Source organism: Artemia sp. Qi Xiang Cuo, chromosome 19 (genome assembly GCF_049724085.1).
Source record: "Artemia sp. Qi Xiang Cuo chromosome 19, ASM4972408v1, whole genome shotgun sequence".
Taxonomy (NCBI): domain Eukaryota; kingdom Metazoa; phylum Arthropoda; class Branchiopoda; order Anostraca; family Artemiidae; genus Artemia; species Artemia sp. Qi Xiang Cuo.
In genome coordinates, this window is record NC_142812.1 from 13,287,147 (window position 1) to 13,305,552 (window position 18,406).

At 34.6% G+C, this 18,406-nt stretch overlaps 1 protein-coding gene across 2 annotated transcripts in view; it reads left to right on the forward strand.

Annotated features, from left to right (window-relative positions):
* Window positions 1–18,406, forward strand: part of LOC148940515 (uncharacterized) — an 81,843-nt gene that overhangs the window by 23,940 nt on the left and 39,497 nt on the right. Inside the window, exons 2-4 of one of the 2 annotated variants that reach the window (XR_016143374.1) lie at window positions 5,083–5,345; window positions 8,983–9,048; window positions 10,532–10,693. Coding sequence is in view for 1 of the 2 variants with exons in the window: in XM_089105287.1 (XP_088961413.1) it covers window positions 5,324–5,345; window positions 8,983–9,048 (88 nt within the window). In the remaining variant the exon portion in view is untranslated. Of the gene's footprint in view, window positions 1–5,082; window positions 5,346–8,982; window positions 9,049–10,531; window positions 10,694–18,406 lie in introns of those variants that run through there. The other variant, XM_089105287.1, reaches the window with a different exon arrangement.

Below are 18,406 nucleotides of genomic sequence, written 5' to 3' on the forward strand. Positions count from 1 at the left end.
TCCACCTTGGAACCCAGAAGAACGGAGACCATTAAGGATAAGTTGGTAGTCTGTAGTGATGTTCAAATCAAAAACTGTTGTTTTCTTTGCGTTCATTTTTAGGCCGAGGTAGGCTGAGAAATGTGCCTTCTAATATCCTTTGGAAATGGTTGAGGATCCAATCGGTACAACAAATGAATAGAACCGGTGAGCCTTGTTCACCTCCTGTTCTCTTCCTTGTTCCTCTGGTTCTCCTCATTGTGACACAGTCTTGTTTCATCTCCCAGTCCACATCAAACAATGACGACTCTTTCCCATAGAATTCAAAGTGGGATACAAATCCTTCGTAGTTGGCTTCCAATATGTCAACACAGTCTTGTGGCATGTCGTTTTCAAGTAAACTCTTCCACAGGGATTTTTGGTCAACTGAACCAAAGACGGCAACATTGTATATGGATATGTTGATAAGAGGGAGGTTGTATCTTTCGCAGTGTTTTATGATCAAGTGGAGGACAAAAATGTGTTCCGAGCATTCTCTACCGAACCGGAATCCGGACAGTTTTTCCTGTGTTCGCTTATCTATGGCAGTTTGGAATCTACGTTGCAGAATGGTGGAGAGAGATATCTCTCTATAACTATCACACTGTCTTTTCACCTTTTTGGTAAACGGGGAGAATGACTGGAAATTATTGGTATTCCATGTTTCTGTAAAAATCGCCAGTAGCTGGCTTACAGTTAGGCAGGATAATACTTTATAAAAATCAGGCGGAATACCATCCTCAACCAGAAGACTTGTGTCTTTTGAGTTTTTGGATGGCATCGATAATTTCTTAAAGGTCTGGTAGAGGCATGTTTATAATGTACTACTCCGTCGAGGCCGAGGATGGCGTGTTTCCAATTCTATAGCCGTGTTAACATTGGGGCTTACAAGTTTGCTTGAATACATTTTCCATCTCTCCACTTTTTTAGCATAATTGGCTATGGTGTTGCCTTGTTTATTTTTTAGAGTTAGCCACAGAGGACTTCTTTCCAGTAGCTTCTTTAAGAATTTGACATGAACGTTTAGAATCTTCGTTTTGCGTGGCGTTTTCTAGTTTATGAGCGACTTCTCTCCAGTAATGTGCGTGGTATTTCCAAATACTTTGTTTATTGCGCTTCCTCAGTTCAGTTTTTGACTCTTTGCTAAGGTGGCTTGATGTGTGTCTCTGTTCATTCAGCTCTATGGATCGTTATGAAGTCTCTCTCTTTTTAGAAGGGGGGGGTATAGCCAAGAATATTGGAAGCACCTTCAGTGGTTGAAGTTTTAAACAATCACCATATCACCAGATGATATATTGAAATTGACTTAACTGTAAGCTCTTCAGACCTACGACACCCTATATTTGTTGGCATTAGAGTGCATGAGGCTTGTGACTCGTCGAAAGGACCACCAGACTACCACGTTAAGGTGCACAACTCGGGTTTCCTCTTGATGGTTAGGGACAGAGGAATTCGACAAATATATGCAAGTACCCCAGAGCCAGGAGACAAAGCGCCTATTCGAACCCATTTGAATTCAGCCCCATCATATTTTTGTTGTTATATGTCAAGTTTACGGGTAACATTTGATCAACGTTGTTTTAGATTTTTATTTTTTTTCTCCTATTTACGTTAAAAAGCATACAAATGTTATTTATCAGTTTAATTTTCTATGAGATGGTAAAAGGAATAAAATTCTTCGTCTTTCTTTGTGTTTCAATCTACACTTACGGCACGCAAACTGAAGGCCTGTTTATCCAGAGATTGACTTTCAAAACTTTAACACACGTTTTAAAAGACCAAAGACTCAATAGACACCTTCTTAGTAATACAATATTTGATTTTAAATCTTTACCTTGTCACATTTATCCGCTACGGATTTTTACCAAATTCTTACGAGCTCATAGAAGTTTTTCAAACACGTTTTTCAATTAGCAAAAACAAGCCTATCGAAAAATTTTCAAAACCAGAATTTGAAAATTTTCCACAATCAAGAATTTCCCATCCTAGATTTCGGCCTCACCCTCCCTTAGAAGATCTATCATCTAAAGTTTTTAGATCTAAGGAGCTAAGTACTTTATCAAAACGGCCTCGATTTGCAACGGCCAAGACACGTGTAAATGTCTCAGAAATTAAAACGAGTGTGGAGTCTGTAGTTTCTAGCTCTCAATTTGAGGTTGACTATCCGGTCTTTTAAGAGGATGTGGAGTCTGGTATTTTTATCTCTCAAGTTAAGGTTGAATATCCGGTATTTAAAGAGGAGAAGTAATACCGGATATTTAAAGACCGGTATTTAAAGAGGAGAAGTAATACCGGATATACCGGATAGTCAACCTCAATTTGAGGTTGACTATCCGGTCTTTTAAGAGGATGTAGAGTCTGGTATTTTTATCTCTCAAGTTAAGGTTGAATATCCGGTATTTAAAGAGGAGAAGTAATACCGGATATACCGGATAGTCAACCTCAATTTGAGGTTGACTATCCGGTCTTTTAAGAGGATGTGGAGTCTGGTATTTTTATCTCTCAAGTTAAGGTTGAATATCCGGTATTTAAAGAGGAGAATTAAGGAGTATCCTCGATTTTAAGCCGTAAATTTTAATCCAACTTTAAGCCGTCTCAACTCAATCGAATGAAGAAATTAGAATCCTCCGTGACAAAAAATACAAAAACAGAAATAACAAAAGCAGACAAAGAAAACACAGTAGTGATTACGGACGCCACAGATTATTATAAAAAAGCATTTGCCCTTTTGATGGTCAAAAATACGTACAAAGAAATAAAAACTGACCCCATGGATAAATACACACAGCAATTGAGATAAATCAAAAGCAAGATAAATCAAAGACAATAAAAAAGCTGGACTAAAGGGGTTCTGTGTACAAACACTTATCTCGAAAATGCTTTAGTCTTGATGCTTTAAATCTATTCAAGATCCTTTAAAGATAAAATACACTTCAGAGGCTTGGATTCCAATGCTTAGGACTCCCCTCCACCACTCTACCCTTCTCAACGGTTTGGATATGAGATAACTGCCATATATCAAAGTATTTTTTGAGTTTCCTGGAATTTCTTCGACAGTACTTCAGCGACGCCATCTATGCATTTTATGCCTTTAAAGCAAAGAGTTATGGGCAACGTCATCTGTGGATTCACTAGCGATTCAAAATTGATCTTAAGGGCTGGGCACACGTAGCTGATTTCAGGAACTGATTTCCAAATCAGCACTGACTTTAAACGGAATCGGCGTCTAGTTGAGATTGAAAAATTTTCAGCAGATTTTCAAAATCAATTCTGATTTTGATCATGGTCATCGCCAAAAAATAGGGATACAAACAAATAGTCAACCAGAGGTATCTGTGGTGAAAGACCCCGAGTACTGAGCTTGAGAATTAAACTGAGAACTAAGCTAAGATTAATCAAGTAACTATTAATAGACTCCAGTTGACTATTTGTGTCCAGGATTTTTTGTTTTGAAAATTTTGCGCAATAAATTTTTCTTTTAACCAAATTTTTCTTACCGCTTTCGTTTGTCCACTGATGCAGAAATCAGCTACGTCTGCCTAGCCCTTTAGTTGACCCCGTTTACGGTATGCAGTGTGATCTTTGTCCTTGCTTTGTGGCATGTAACTGTGTTACGTCAGATTACACTGATGCCTCAAACATAAATCCTAAACAGCATCCAACTGATTCCGGTATTTATTTTTCATGAAAACTTACGATGAGAAAGCGCTTTCTAATATCTGAGTGCTAGTAATCAATAATAAACGTCATTGCTTGGTACTGACGTATTATATCAACTACACCCAAGAACTGTAATGAAGTTCCTACCAAAATCTAATGAAAATATAATACTTTAGTAACAAAATTATGGGAACTGCAACAGAGAATTGTGGATAGCAGGCCGCCCAGAACATATTATATTAAATACCTAACCAGCTTTATATATTAAATATTTAATTAAATATACCAGCATAGTAGTTTATCTCACTTAGGCTAAGCTGATTATCTCCAAGTGCATACAGAGAAACGAGTTTAACACAGATCAAGAACAACAGTGTGGTTGGTATAATACGTAAATACTCATTGCTTTATCGGTAATGATCCCAAATTCGTTGTTATACAATACCTAAACTAATAATCCCTTTTTTAAACTGAGATTTCAAAGTGGGGCTACGTAACCATTTGATGAATTATTTAAGGGAAAAACAGAAGGTGAGCCCATGTACCCTTGTACAGTGTCCCCTCCGGAATAGACCCCGGGCAGTATGAGGGGCTCTAAATTTGTTGCGTCATTTATATCCCAGATTAAAGAGTTTCTACTCAGTCATGATAAAGATGAGATCAGGCTCCATGTGAGTACTATGAATATGTTTTTTTTCTTTTTGTGTGTGTGTGTGTCTTGACTATGTGATTTAAATAGTTAATTTTAATAATTAACTAATTAACTTAATTTTAATAACTAATAGTTAATAATTAACTGAGCACAGGTCATTCAGTCATCAAATATTGGCTATGTTTATTTTTTTGTTGTATTTTTTGGTGAATTGTTGAAAATAAAGTTATAAATCAATCAAAAAGATCAATATTTGACAAATTAGCTGCTTCGAAGTACTTATTTTCAAATCGATTTAAAATCCAATTATTCATGTTCTTAGCTTTTTGAAGATATTTCCACAATCCTGACTCTAACCTTTCAAATGTTTAGCAATTTTTTATTGTTTCTGAAGCAAGTCGTAGCTTTTTTAGAATTATAGAAAATTATACTAGTTTTAAATAATTCACAATGACCCTTTCCGGTTAGAGACTTCCAAACAATTATTTTTTTCATAAATTCCATTCTATGAGAGGTATTAAAGATTGTTCTTGAGTTATTTTAGAGTGCTAAATTTGACTTGTTCATTTTTAGAAAAATATCAGACACGTACACAAAAGTCCGGGACCATTTTTCGTAAATGTGGAAAAAAAGATAATATATAAATAATTAAATAATAACGCATTGAAGCCTTACGGCTCTTTACTATAGGCAAAACTTTCGCGGATTTGCGGTGGATCTGATTATGAGGACCGAAAACTTTTTTTTTCTAGATTATTACGTAACACAGATATTGTGTAGTAGCCCGTCGAAAAAAAATATTGAACTTCATCCGTGATAAGAAAAACAAGCTTTTACAGCATTCATAACGGCACTCGTTGTTTCTAAAAAATTCTAGAACTACGGCATTCGTTTGTCGAAATTGAACAAAAAGCCAAAGCTTAGCTGCTTAATCAGTCAGAAGAGGAAAGTAATTTTGGATCAAGAAGTAACAGAAGCTAGCATCAAAGAAAAATGGATGGGCCAAACTGCAAAGGTAAGTGGCAATAATTTCTAATTAAATGCATAAATCAATGGGTTGCGCACTGGTATCTGTGACCTCGTGCCTATTTCTCCATACTTGTGCTCGATTTTATTAATACACCTCTCACATTCACTGGCGTCTTTTCTAAATAGACATATTACTTTTATCGGCAGTGTTTATGAGACTAGATTATATGTTGACCTATCAATCGCCGAAAAATTTTGGCAGCCACGGTTACCAACCCAAATGCTTTATCACTATTATCACTATATACATACTCTTTGTACTGTATTTTGTTAGGCTTATAGATTTTATTATAAACTTTTGTTGATTATTGCTTTTATTTTGATTTTTTTTTTATATATATATATATATATATATATACTCACGAATGAAGCAAAAACTAAAAAAATATAGATACTTGACTCACAACAAAATTAGTGTTGTTATTCTAGTATTTCAGTCAAAATCCCTTTGCAAATAAGTATGTGTTACCATAGAAGTTTTATATGCTTTTTTCAGTCACGTGACGTGTTTTGTTCAAAATCCTGTCTCTCTACATCCTTTTACAAGTGCGATCTTTTAGTTGATTCCCACGGCCAAATTTTCCAATCATTTGGAAAGAGATGAGAGATGTTGCCATCTAACATCATCATGCTCAAATACCATCTAATTACCATCATGTTACATCCATTTCTGCTCAAGGTGGGTTCGACCATTTCCGGTCGATCCATTCTTGGTTCATCTGAACTATAGAATCTAAGCGACCACGATTTTGATTAAATAAAACAAAACAACAAGTTTCTCACCCGAAATTAAGGAGCAGCATTAACACTTAACAGTCTATTTTGTTTATTTTTTGATGTTTTTTGGTACTTTTTTGGGTGGTCTCTTTTTGGATGCTGTAGCGACTAAATAGATGAAATGACAAATTTTACTCTAATCATTTGTCACAATTTTGGTTAAGAATATGATTTCTACAACGTTAAAAAGTAAATACATAATTTGTGACATAATTTGATAACTTGTGTACACTGACGTCACCTTTTCTTTCTTTTTTTAAACTACCTTGATATCATTAATGTATTTCGTAAGAGGTGTTTGAAAATTTCAGTTGTTTTGATAGGTAATCTAACGCCATGTAAAGTATATGCATCGTGCTACGTCGTAAACGTCGTATGATGTGTAAACGTCGATTTAGGTACTTGTTAATTATCCAGAACACACTCAAGAATTTTGATCTGTAGATCTGTAAAAACCGGTTTCATATTTCAAAGCCCAAGGCCGTATCCAGGGGAGGGGGTATCCGGTTTGAACACCCTCCCCCCTCCGAAATTTTTGACCGAGTCGAAAATTAGTCTAAAAAATACCTGTAAAGACGGGAAAAAATCGGGTACCCCCCCCCCACTCCGAACAAAAAATCCTGGATCCACTCTTGTTATAGCCGCAAGCATGGGCATACGTAGCTTCTTATCTAGTGAAGGACAGCCAATTCTGTGATGAAGGGCGGGGTGCTGAAATTTTATTGGCAGTTCACAAAACCTTACATTGCCAGCAAGTTCTATCATACTTATGAAGTCTATTAATAAGTAATCACCAAAAATCATAAACCATCAATAAGCTTCAGTATTAATCAATCTTCTTGGATTCGATCTAAATATTTCCAAAACATTATGGATAATTACTTCTTGTTTGACTTTTATTCTGCGGTTCCAGCATTTTATTTCCAGCTTTTTCAACCATCTACCTTTTATCAACTGCTTTTTTTATCCATCTACTCTTTTAAACTGCTTTTTCAACCATCTGCTTTTTCAGCCATATCTAGTGCAAAATTCAAGTTCTAGGGGGGGGCAGCTGCCGCCTTTCCGTACGCCCATGGGCACAAGACTTATTTAGTTTTACATAATGCATTGAGCTTGTATAATTTGTGCTATATATTTGCATATTAGGGGGGGGGTAAAGTATTTGGACAGTTTGAAGTTAGAAAAGAATGTTTACTTCATAATATGTAGAATAATTGTAGCTAGCAAATTTTCAGTGCAGACCCGCTATACTTTACCCCCATCCTCTCTAATATACATATAAATAGCCCAAATTATATAAGTTATGTTCATTTTATCAGCCGTCACTTGTCATTGTGGCGATGAAACCGGTTTTCACATTTCTTACATTCAGATCAAGATTCTTGGGTGTGTTCTAAATAATTAAAAAGTACCTCGATTTATAACTTTGGAAGACTGCCAAAGCTTCTGATGCGTCCTGAAGGTCATTTTAAGGTCACATTGAAGGTCATTTGAAGAGGGCGTGACTGACGTAAGCTACTCCGAGCAACGTGGCTGTATGGGAGGAGTCAACAATCCTTTGTATTAAATGCGATTACATTAGTATTTTGCTAGCTTATATAAAATTTTTAGGTGAGGAGGGTATATTTATCCAGGGGGGGGGGGCAAAAATCTTCGAAACATTTCAAAACTTACTGCTTCAGCTTTTAGGATTGATCCTGGTCAATAGAATATAGGTGTTTTATCGACACTTATAGATGAGGGCTAAGAATTTCTGCTTCACCCCGAATCTACAGGATTTACGATTTTCCCCATACTATCTTATATGTTCCTTTTATTCATTTGTTTTGAAGGTTTTCGCAAGTGCTTCCGCTTCGCCTATATCATACAAGAACATTTTTTTTTCAGGAAAATATTAGTAAGAAGATTAATCATTATCAGTTCTATAAATTTTCTAAGATCGCAGACTTTGACAACTTAAACAAAAGATAAAACCGTTTACACAATGCACGAACCAAACCTTATCTTGAGGTTATCAGAAAGCCTGTTTTAAATTTTGTTGGGATTTATGAGTATTGAATTATTTCCTACTAAAAAAAAATATTTCCTTACATATTTTTAAAGTGAAAAGTCTATTTACAGTTGGTAATTTTTTTTTTTGCATTTAGATGGTATATACGCTTGGGTATAGCTAGGGTACAATTTACTGTTATTCTTTTTCTAATTGATCTAATGGCTATAGCAAACCAAAAATAATCTAATAAAATTTCGGTACTGATGCATTATGCGGGCACCGCTATATACTGTATATGGAATGTCAAATGAGAAATGCTACATTCAAACCAGAGAGAAAGATACCCAGTTGTAATGGTTTCTACCCATTATATATTTTTTTCAAACTGCAGTAAGAAATTGTATTTTACTATTAGCAAACCACATATTAACACGCAAACCGACTTTTTGCTTACATTGCCGTACACAACACCTCCAATATTGTCCAATATGCTTCTCATACAAGTATAAAGTCATGGCGTGGCCATTTTCGCACTCTTTTGTCTTGGGCAATAACCCCTTATCCTGTAAAAATCCAAATCTGTCTTTGGCAAATCCCAAATTGTAATTTTAACATTCATATTAAATCAATTCCACTCTTACTACTGTTTAGTACCGGGTATCTGTCTCCCCCGTTTGACTGTAGCATTTCGCGTTTGACATTCCACATACAATATATAGCGGTGCCCGCATAATGCACCAGTACCAAAATTTCATTTTTATTAGTAATATTTAATTATCTCCAGAGTTAAAATTAAATACTTTCCTTTTACTTGTAAATATTCTTAAAGTTGGTGATGTTTTTTTCATTTTAGACGCCACATGCCGATGCAACCCATGCAAATGCAGCCCTGACACAACTTGCTGCTCTACTGCTCAAGGTATGTTCGTTATTGTTTTTTTCTTATAAACCATAATTTCTTTTCGAGTAATTTCAAAATTTTTGCTCACTGTCTTTGTTTGGGCACTTTTTAATCGTACCAAAATCATAAAATTAAATTGATAAATAGCTACTATGCGAAAATATGAAAATAAACACATATTGAACAACAATCATAGTAAAATAAAATAATTACCTATCCATACAATAGCAATAAAACTATTTGGATATTAGTACAATATGTGACATTATGCAAAAACTCTACACAGATTTTTTTTTTTTTTTTTTTTTTTTTTTTTTTTTTGTATTATTGATAATACATTTTTTAGGCGTCTGCCATTTTGATTGAAAGGTTTTTGCAATTATGTTTTGCTTAATTATTTTGGTTATTTCTATTTTATTTACTTTTATTAGCTATTAGTTATTTTAGTTATTATCAGCTATTTTATTATTGCCATTAGCTATTTTACTTATTTCTTACTATTAGCTATTTTATTAGCTATTTTTACTTACTAATTAAATATTTACTATAATTTTACTAATTAATTACTTAAATTAAATAGCTATCTTATTTACTTATTTAATTACTGTTAGCTATTTTACTTATTCTTTATTATCTATGTACTAAACATAATTTTAAATAATGACTTTAATATATGATGAAATAAAACAATTTAATTTGACTGATGAACTCTGAAATTTAAACTTAATTATTTAAAGGTACGTCAAGATATTAGAGTCATATTTAATATCAAAATTAAATGTACTAGGTTTTTCAAGTAGAACATTATTACTTCATTTAATTGAACATATTCGCTTAATGCCTAAGCCACACCATAGTCGAAGTTGTTGATAGACTGAGCCAGGCTTTGTGAATGATGTGCGTTTTGCAGTGACTTTAACGTCAAACTTGCCCTGCAGAAACAGAAAATTAAAGTTATGAGAAATTTAATTTCAAAAGCCTATCTATATATGTTTTTTGAACCAAGGACAATTTCAAAGCACATGAAAGGACAGTGCGAAAAAGTTTTTGATAAAAACGAAGTCTTTAATTATTAGATGGCGTTGATGATTTTCTTTTTGGACACAGTACCAGTTGCCATTCTTATAAGCTTTCTATATTTATTGGCTCAGGGAAAAACTTGAAAACTGGTTTGTCAGGAAAAACTTGTTTGTTTGTTCCTTCTTCAGCAAGTATGAAAACAAATTGATACGAAATTGATTAGAATCAGAAGTTTCAAATGGGGACCATCCCTCCTTGGGTTTAAAAAGTACGTTTTTTATTTGAAAAAACAAATTGAAGCCCCCCCCCCCTGATTTTGATAACACTTTTTTTATTTTTTTTGAAAAACACAGAAAAACCCGTCCCCTCCCCCTTGCATTTTCTTGAATTAATTTCTTATTGACAATAAACTTACTATTTTGGAAGAGAAAAATATTGTTTTTGTTTTTAATTTATTTCAAATTTCTCTCTATGTTTTCAGGCAAAGTAACTGACGCCTGTGTGTGTAGCAAGCCGTGCAAATGTAACCCATGCAATTGTAAATAAGTTGAAGCTGAATATGAAGAGAAATTGACCACAGTTCTTTTTTTTCGTTTTTTATTTTGTTTTATTAATTACTATATATTATAAATTACGTTACTTTTTTCGCAATAAAAGTATTTTAGTACCATTTTTTTCTTCGACATGCTTTGAATAATTGATTCAACTCCTGGCTGAGCCACTCAGCCAGGAGTTTGGTTTTGGTTTGAGCTCGGTTTTGAGTGGCTGAGTCAATCAAAAGAAAATTCATCACTTTTCGCACGAAACATTCGAAAGCTGGCCAAAGTATCCCAATGTCAAGAATGATGCTTCCTGCATTGCAAGTATATCCAGGAGCTTAAATTTCTTATCCTTGAGTTTTCAGGGTCTAAAGTGCGGAACTTCATTTTGGATAGTATTCTTGTCGCTAGGAAAGTTCAATAACAAGTTAAGGAGGCAGTTAGGGAAAATTTCACTATTTCTCACATTTCAATTTTTTAGTTTTTGTTATTTATTTAATTACTAGTAACGCGTGTGCAGCTACCCTATTGCAAATTTTTTTGTAACTATTCTTGGAGGGAAGGGGCTAATTTTTAATTTTGTGGATGTTTATCTATTTGTAATAAATGAAGAAAAAATTGAACTGAATAGAGCAAAAATTAACATTAAGCAGAATTAGCAAAGTCACAATTTTCAAGTTCAGAAGACTAAAAAGGGTACGGATCCGAAAAATGAACTTGCAGCAAATTCTCAAGTAGGGATCTTGCTATCAATCAACATGGCATTTTCGGGGGTTTTCTAACTCTCTCTTTATGGTATAAATATATCTAATGAAAGATCTTAAGCTGAACTTGCCAGCCATGACAAAGAACGAACAAAGAGAGAAATTTCAATGAAGATTAAACAAACGGGACTATCGGGAGAAAACTAAAATAGGTACTTATCGGTTAGCTGGAACACAAACGACAAGTACCGCATATAGAATCTAAAAGTTCCAAATAAAAAACAGGTTTTCTCTGCCTAGTGAGGTATTGCTCATTCCGTGAAAAATTATTTAAACTTTAGTTTTCTGGGGTTGAAGGGGCAAAAAAGGTACCTAGGTCAGGTTACGTATTTAATATATGCTTTGCTTTACCCCTCCCCCCTAATGTAAAAATATATAGCCCAAATTTATTTCTAAACTATTATATTTTCATCGTATTTTGATTTTTTTCATTAGTATTAACCAAAATTCACCTCTCGCGTGTGTTCCAGCTAACCTAATAACCTAAAAATAAATGTAAACCAAGGAATAAGAAGACCAATATTAATATCTACAAGTGTCACACCTTATCCATATAGATCACATAAGCTTATAGAGTTACTTCGATGAGAACACCAAAGCAACTGGATAAAATAATGTAAAATGAAAAATAAGGTAATTATTCTATTCCTGTTGTTTGTAACCATGGACGCAATTATCCTGTTTCTGTTTTTGTCGAAAATGAAGTTAATTATTCTATTCCTGTTGTTTGTGTCCCATGGACACAAGGATCCTACAGAAAGTTGTTGTGGTTGTACCATTTGGTATTACATCCACTGTTGCAACTGTTTTTGGGATTTGAAGAGAAATAGGTTTTTATTTCGTATTGTGTGTCATGTTATTTGGTACTATGTTTCATGTTATATTTGAATACAAGGTTTTAGTAAAGATTTAAATGAACCCAAGCTGGGGCCCCCTTTAAAATGAAAATTTAAATATTTGCAGACTGAGTGTACTTGAACAAACAATCTTAATTCTTTTTTTTAGGGATTAGTCCTATTATTTAAACTTTCAAAATAGTAGCTGAAAAATTTAGTATTACGTTTTACGTGAAATTTTTTTTTTAAAGATTTAAATGAACCAACGCCTGGGCCCCCTTTAAAATAAAAATTTAGATACTTGAAGAAAGGGTGCACTGAAACGAACAATCTTAATTTTAATGTTCTTAATTTTCTTAATCTTAATTATCTTATTAATTTTGAGCCTTACAATTAGCTTCGGTGACCTATTTGTTTGACCTATTAGTTGGTTTTTATTTGTTTTTAGGTTATTTTAGTTTTATCTTTCTGTCATCAGCATTGAAGACGGTTTTCATACAAGCGAAATATCCGTATCGTTTTGGTTTTTATCGTTTCTTTGATCTGGCTGTAGTCCCGTTTTTTTTCTTCATATTTTTTTCTTCATTTTTTCTTCATTTGTTTCTTTATTTCTCTCTTTGTTAGTTCTTTATACCTATACATAATTTCCCGGGGAAGCTACATCGCATTTTCAGGGGGTTACTCGCTACATGATGTACCTTTACTGATTTTTAGGCGGGGGTTTTATGTTGTAGAGTAGTATGCGGTGAAGAATAGGAGACATGGGGGGGAAATTGTCGCTGTGTATAACTTGTGATTCATAACATTTGTTTTCCGACCCTTGGTTTATTGTTACATCAATCATTTTAGGAGACATATTGTATTACATTTTGTTATTAAAAGTGATAGAGTTATAAATATCTTCTGGAGAGGGGTTCCCAAACACCTCCTTTTTTATAAAACATCTCCCTAGCACCCCCTGTTTGTGAATTTAACCCCCGCCAAGAGTTTATTTACAAAAACATTTCTCAGCCAGTTGTTTACCAGCTTAAGCCTTATACATTTATCTCCCGCCCGACTGTGGAAAAGTTCAGTATCTTACAGACTTTTGGCGAACTCAGCTCAATTTGAGTAACTTGTTGAGCTAACATAAATAAGACTATTTAAAGAATTCTTAATGAGCATAATGATATGTTTGAACAAATAGACTTTGAAGAGGAAAGCGTAAATCAAGCCAATCCAGAGAAGAAAGGGCGCTATGGTTCATCTGAAACTACGCAAAATAAATCATTTGTTGCTACAATTAACTGCACTAATACCGATCCGTCGCACACCTCTGTTACAACTACCCAAAATAACTTATCTGTTGCTACAACTAGCCATATTAATGTTGACTCTTCATACATCCCTTATGCAGCTACCCCGTCCAACATCGACCCAGCTATAAGTGCTTTACTATGTGATCAAGAATTTGATTTATTAATTGCAAAAGAACTGGAGAACTGGTGTTCGTAGATATTGTACGAACACTACATCCACTGACCCACCACCCTTAGGCAATTCATTGGAGACCCCTCCTATAACTACCCCATTCAACATCAACCCAGCTATAAGTGCTTTACCCTGTGATAAGAATTTGATTTAATAATTGCAAAAAGAACTGGAGAAGTTCAGATATACTATGAACTTTACAACTGCTGACCCGTTTTTATTCAATTAAGTTCAATCATTTATTACCCACAACTACAAGAGAACAAGTAGTACAAGTGGAGTATAAATATAATAATAAAAAAGAAAAAAAAGAAAAACAAAAATGAACATCAACAAACACTAGCAATTAATTTCTACTAAGAAAAAACTTCAAAAGACCATGATCAGGGCCAATATTACAAAATGCATCTGCAGAAAGCCTTTTGTGTAGGTCACCGAGCTTCAGAGTTACATCCGTAACATAGAAATTTTTAATTAGATACCGATGTCTAGTCCATGGCGGCAGAGAAAGAAGAAATTTCTAAAATTTGAAATATGTAATTTTAATCTTTTTCAAATCCTTTAGCTTAAGAACAGAATGAAAACCCGAAAAATAAAATACAGAGTGATCAGAAAAAGTCTAGAATAAGCACCCAAGAGCTCATCTGTTATATTTTCCACGGTTTGCTACACCTTTTGAATAACTGAACTGAATTTTTCTTACTGCATCAGCAACAATCTCTTTGCAAAAAGATTTAGAGAATTAGAAACAGTAATACCAAGCCACCGAAAGGAAGAGACAGAAAGTACAGAATATTCATTACATACTAGAGGAGTAGACGAAGACAGATTATAAGATAAGAATTCACTCTTGTCAAGATTCAGAGATAGACCAATATTTAGGAAAGACTGAGAAACTAAGGAAACCATCGCACAAATAGCAGGCTTAGTACGACTAATCAACAGAATGTCATCAGCATAGGCAATGTATTAAATATCAGTAGAGCCAGAAAAATAAGTGCCAGAGATTTTTTCCAGAACAGTAGAAGTACAAATTCTGAAAAGGGTTGGTGATAAAACACCTCCCTGCCTTATGCCTCGAAGCACTTTAATAGTTGTTTCTGGAGAATATTTCCGGACGACGTAAGAATTAGAATACCAAAACCGTAGAAGTTATAACCGATAAATTAACACCAGAAGTAGCCAAAGAAAAGAAAAGCTGGTTACGAAAAACAGAATCTAAAGCCTTTGAAAGATCAAGTGTACAGAGACATACGACTTTACCCTCGGAAGAATTAGAAAGTAGAATAGAAGGACACAATGAGCATGTTGGCACCCCACACCAGATCTTAAACCAAGTTGATTTTCGCCAAAGAAAGAAATATTTTGAGTTGTTTTGCGTTGGACTAGGCAAAAGAATATACAAGAAGACCTTGCTAATATTGCAAGAAACAGAAATTGGACGATAAGAATAGCAGTCTGTTAGCGGTTTATCTTTTTTTTAAACTGAAGTCACGCTGCCACACCAAAAGCTTTCCGGGACGACAGAAGACGCCAAGCACATTTGGAAAAAAAAAGTGCAAGATGTGAGTAGTAATCAAGGTTATACTTTGCCTAGACTATGTTCCATCCTGTTTTATTTGCGGTCTTTACATTCCATGGCACCTTTCCAGTGCATGTACCTATGGATCTAGTTTGGTGGGTATAATCTATTCCATGGCACCTTTCCAGTGGAATTATACAAAACCTACCAGACAGGTTTTTCTGACATAATGTGTAGTTTCACGAGCACATAAATATACAGTGCAGTTTGAGGCACTTTCATCATAACGTGTTTTTTTTTGTTTTTTTTTACCAAAAACTAGAAGTTGTCAAATTGCGTATTTAGGAATGATGTTGTAGGAAAAATTGTCTATCACCTATGCATCATCCACTGGTCTATTTCTTTGAAGTATGTGCTATCAGACTGGTTTCTGATTTTTTGGACAAATGCCTTTAGTCAAGACTAGTTCGTTAGGAATGTGTCGTTGCTAAAGCTAACTCTAATTGGAAAAAAGGGGCATAAAGTTTTTTGTTTTTGATAAGAATTGCACAATGAATGTATCGTTTGACGTGGGCATTTTTTATGAGCCAATCAGAGGTTGTTCAATATACGATAACTTGATTTGTGGTTGGGGTTTGAATAAAAGGAATGGTTTTCACTACAATTCATATTAGTAAGAGAATTGAATTCAGATTCAAGTATTATCACGACCAGTATATGCCTTAGCAGATATTGACAAATGTTAATTGCCTTAACTCGAGAGTAGTTTGCTATTAAAAAAAAAATTGTATGTTACAATTAAAATTGTTTGATTGACATTTGCCAAAAGGGGTAAGGGATTCGTGAAGTGAACTGTACGAACGATCTTATTTGAATAATAAGGAAAAAGAGCTAGATAACATTTGCCAATTTTAAGATGGAGAAAAAAAAGGGTTAAAGTGATTAGCAGTCAAGGTAACCCTGAAGAGCATGTTAATTCATTAGCATTTGCGAATACTTCGATGTGTTTGGTATAATACACAAGTGGTGTTTTGAACAGGGTTGTCAGTTTAAAATAGAGTCTAACGAGGGCTTGTTAACTCAGGCAATTTGTTATAAACGGGGATTTATATTCTAGTCGCTTCTTGTTCCCCCAATTTTTCAAAGTGGGTGTTTACAACTAAGGGGGAAACTGGCCCGACCAAAGAGTATTTATATTCTTGTCACTTTTCGTTCCCCCAATTTTTCAAAGCGGGTGTTTACAACTAAGGGGGAAACTGGCCCGACCAAAGAGTATTTATATTTTTGTCACTTTTCGTTCCCCCAATTTTTCAAAGCGGGTGTTTACGACTAAGGGGAAACTGGCCCGACCAACGAGTATTTATATTCTTGTCACTTTTCGTTCCCCTAATTTTTCAAAGTGGATGTTTACAACTAAGGGGGAAACTGCTCCGACCAAAGAGTATTTATATTCTTGTCACTTTTCCTTCCCCCAAATTTTCAAAGTGGTTATTTACAACTAAGGGGGAAACTGCCCTGACCAAAGAATGAAAAGTGTTTGATTGGCAGAAGGATGTTTTAGTGAAGTTATAGTGGAGGGTGAGTTGCCAGCGAAAAACCTGTGTAGATGAGTTGAAATAAAAAAATTTTAACAAGAAATGACTGAAAAGTGTTTTGGTGGAGAGTGGTTGATTGGCAGAAGGATGTATTAGCGTAGTTATAGTGGAGGCCGAGTTGCTAGCGAAAACCCCGTGTGGATGAGTTAAAATACAAAATTTTAAAAGGAAATGACTGAAAAGTGTTTTTGTGGAGATGAGTTTATTGGGAAAAGGATGTTTTAGCGAAGTTATAGTGGAGGGCGAGTTGCTAGTGAAATTTAGTTTTAGTTAAGAGTTTAGAGTTTTACCTGAGAGTCTTAGCTTTCAGTTTTTGTTAGAGTTCTAGTTTAGTTTAGTTTTAGTTAAGAGTTTGATGTTTTACTGTTGAGTTTCAGTTAGAGTTCTAGTTTAGTCACTTTTTATTCCCCCAAATTTTGAAAGTGGATGTTTACAACTAAGGGGAACACTGGCCCGACCAAAAAGTATTTATATTCTTGCCACTTTTCGTTCCCTCGATTTTTCAAAGTGGGTGTTTACAACTAAGGGGGAAACTGCCCCGACCAAAGAGTATTTATATTCTTGTCACTTTTCGTTCCCCCAATTTTTCAAAGTGGTTGTTTACAACTAAGGGGGAAACTGGCCCTACCAAAGAGTATTTATATTCTTGTCACTTTTCGTTCCCCCAATTTTTCAAAGCTGTTGTTTACAACTAAGGGGAAACTGGCCCGACCAAAGAGTATTTATATTCTTGTCACTTTTCATTCCCCCAATTTTTCAAAGTGGGTGTTTACAACTAAGATTGAAACTGACCCGACCAAAGAACATTTATATTCTTGTCATTTTTCGTTCCCCCAAATTGTTCAAAGCGGGTGTTTACAACTAAGGGGAAACTGGCCGGACCAAAGAGCATTTATATTCTTGTTATTTTTCGTTCCCCCAATTTTCCAAAGTGGGTGTTTACAACTAAGAGGAATGGCAGAAAGACGTATTAGCGAAGTTATAGTGGAGGGCGCGTTGCTAGCGAAAAACCCGTGTGGATGAGTTGAAATAAAAATTTTAATGAGAAATGACTGATAATTGTTTTGAGGGATATGGGTTGATTGGCAAAAGGATGTATTAGCTAAGTTATAGTGGAGGGCGAATTGCTAGCAACAAACCATTGCGGATGAGTTGAAATGATTATTTTTTAAAAATTAATTAATGAATAGGGTTTGATTGGAAGAAGGATATATTATCGAAGTTATAGTGGAAGGCGAGTTGCTAGCGAAAAACCTGTGTAGATGAGTTGAAATAAAATTTTTTTAACAAGAAATGACTGAAAAGTGTTTTGGGGGGAAATGTGTTGATACGCAGAAGGATGTATTAGCGTAGTTATAGTGGAGGGCGAGTTGCTAGCGAAAAACCCGTGTGGATGAGTTGAAATAAAAAAATTTAACAAGATGTGGCTGAAAAATGTTTTGGGGTAGATGGGTTGATTGGCAGAAGGATGTATTAGCGAAGTTATAGTGGAGGGCGAGTTGCTAGCGAAATTTAGTTTTAGTTAAGAGTTTAGAGTTTTACCTTAGAGTCTTAGCTTAGAGTTTTTGTTAGAGTTCTAGTTTAGTTTAGTTTTAGTTAAGAGTTTGATGTTTTACTGTTGAGTTTCAGT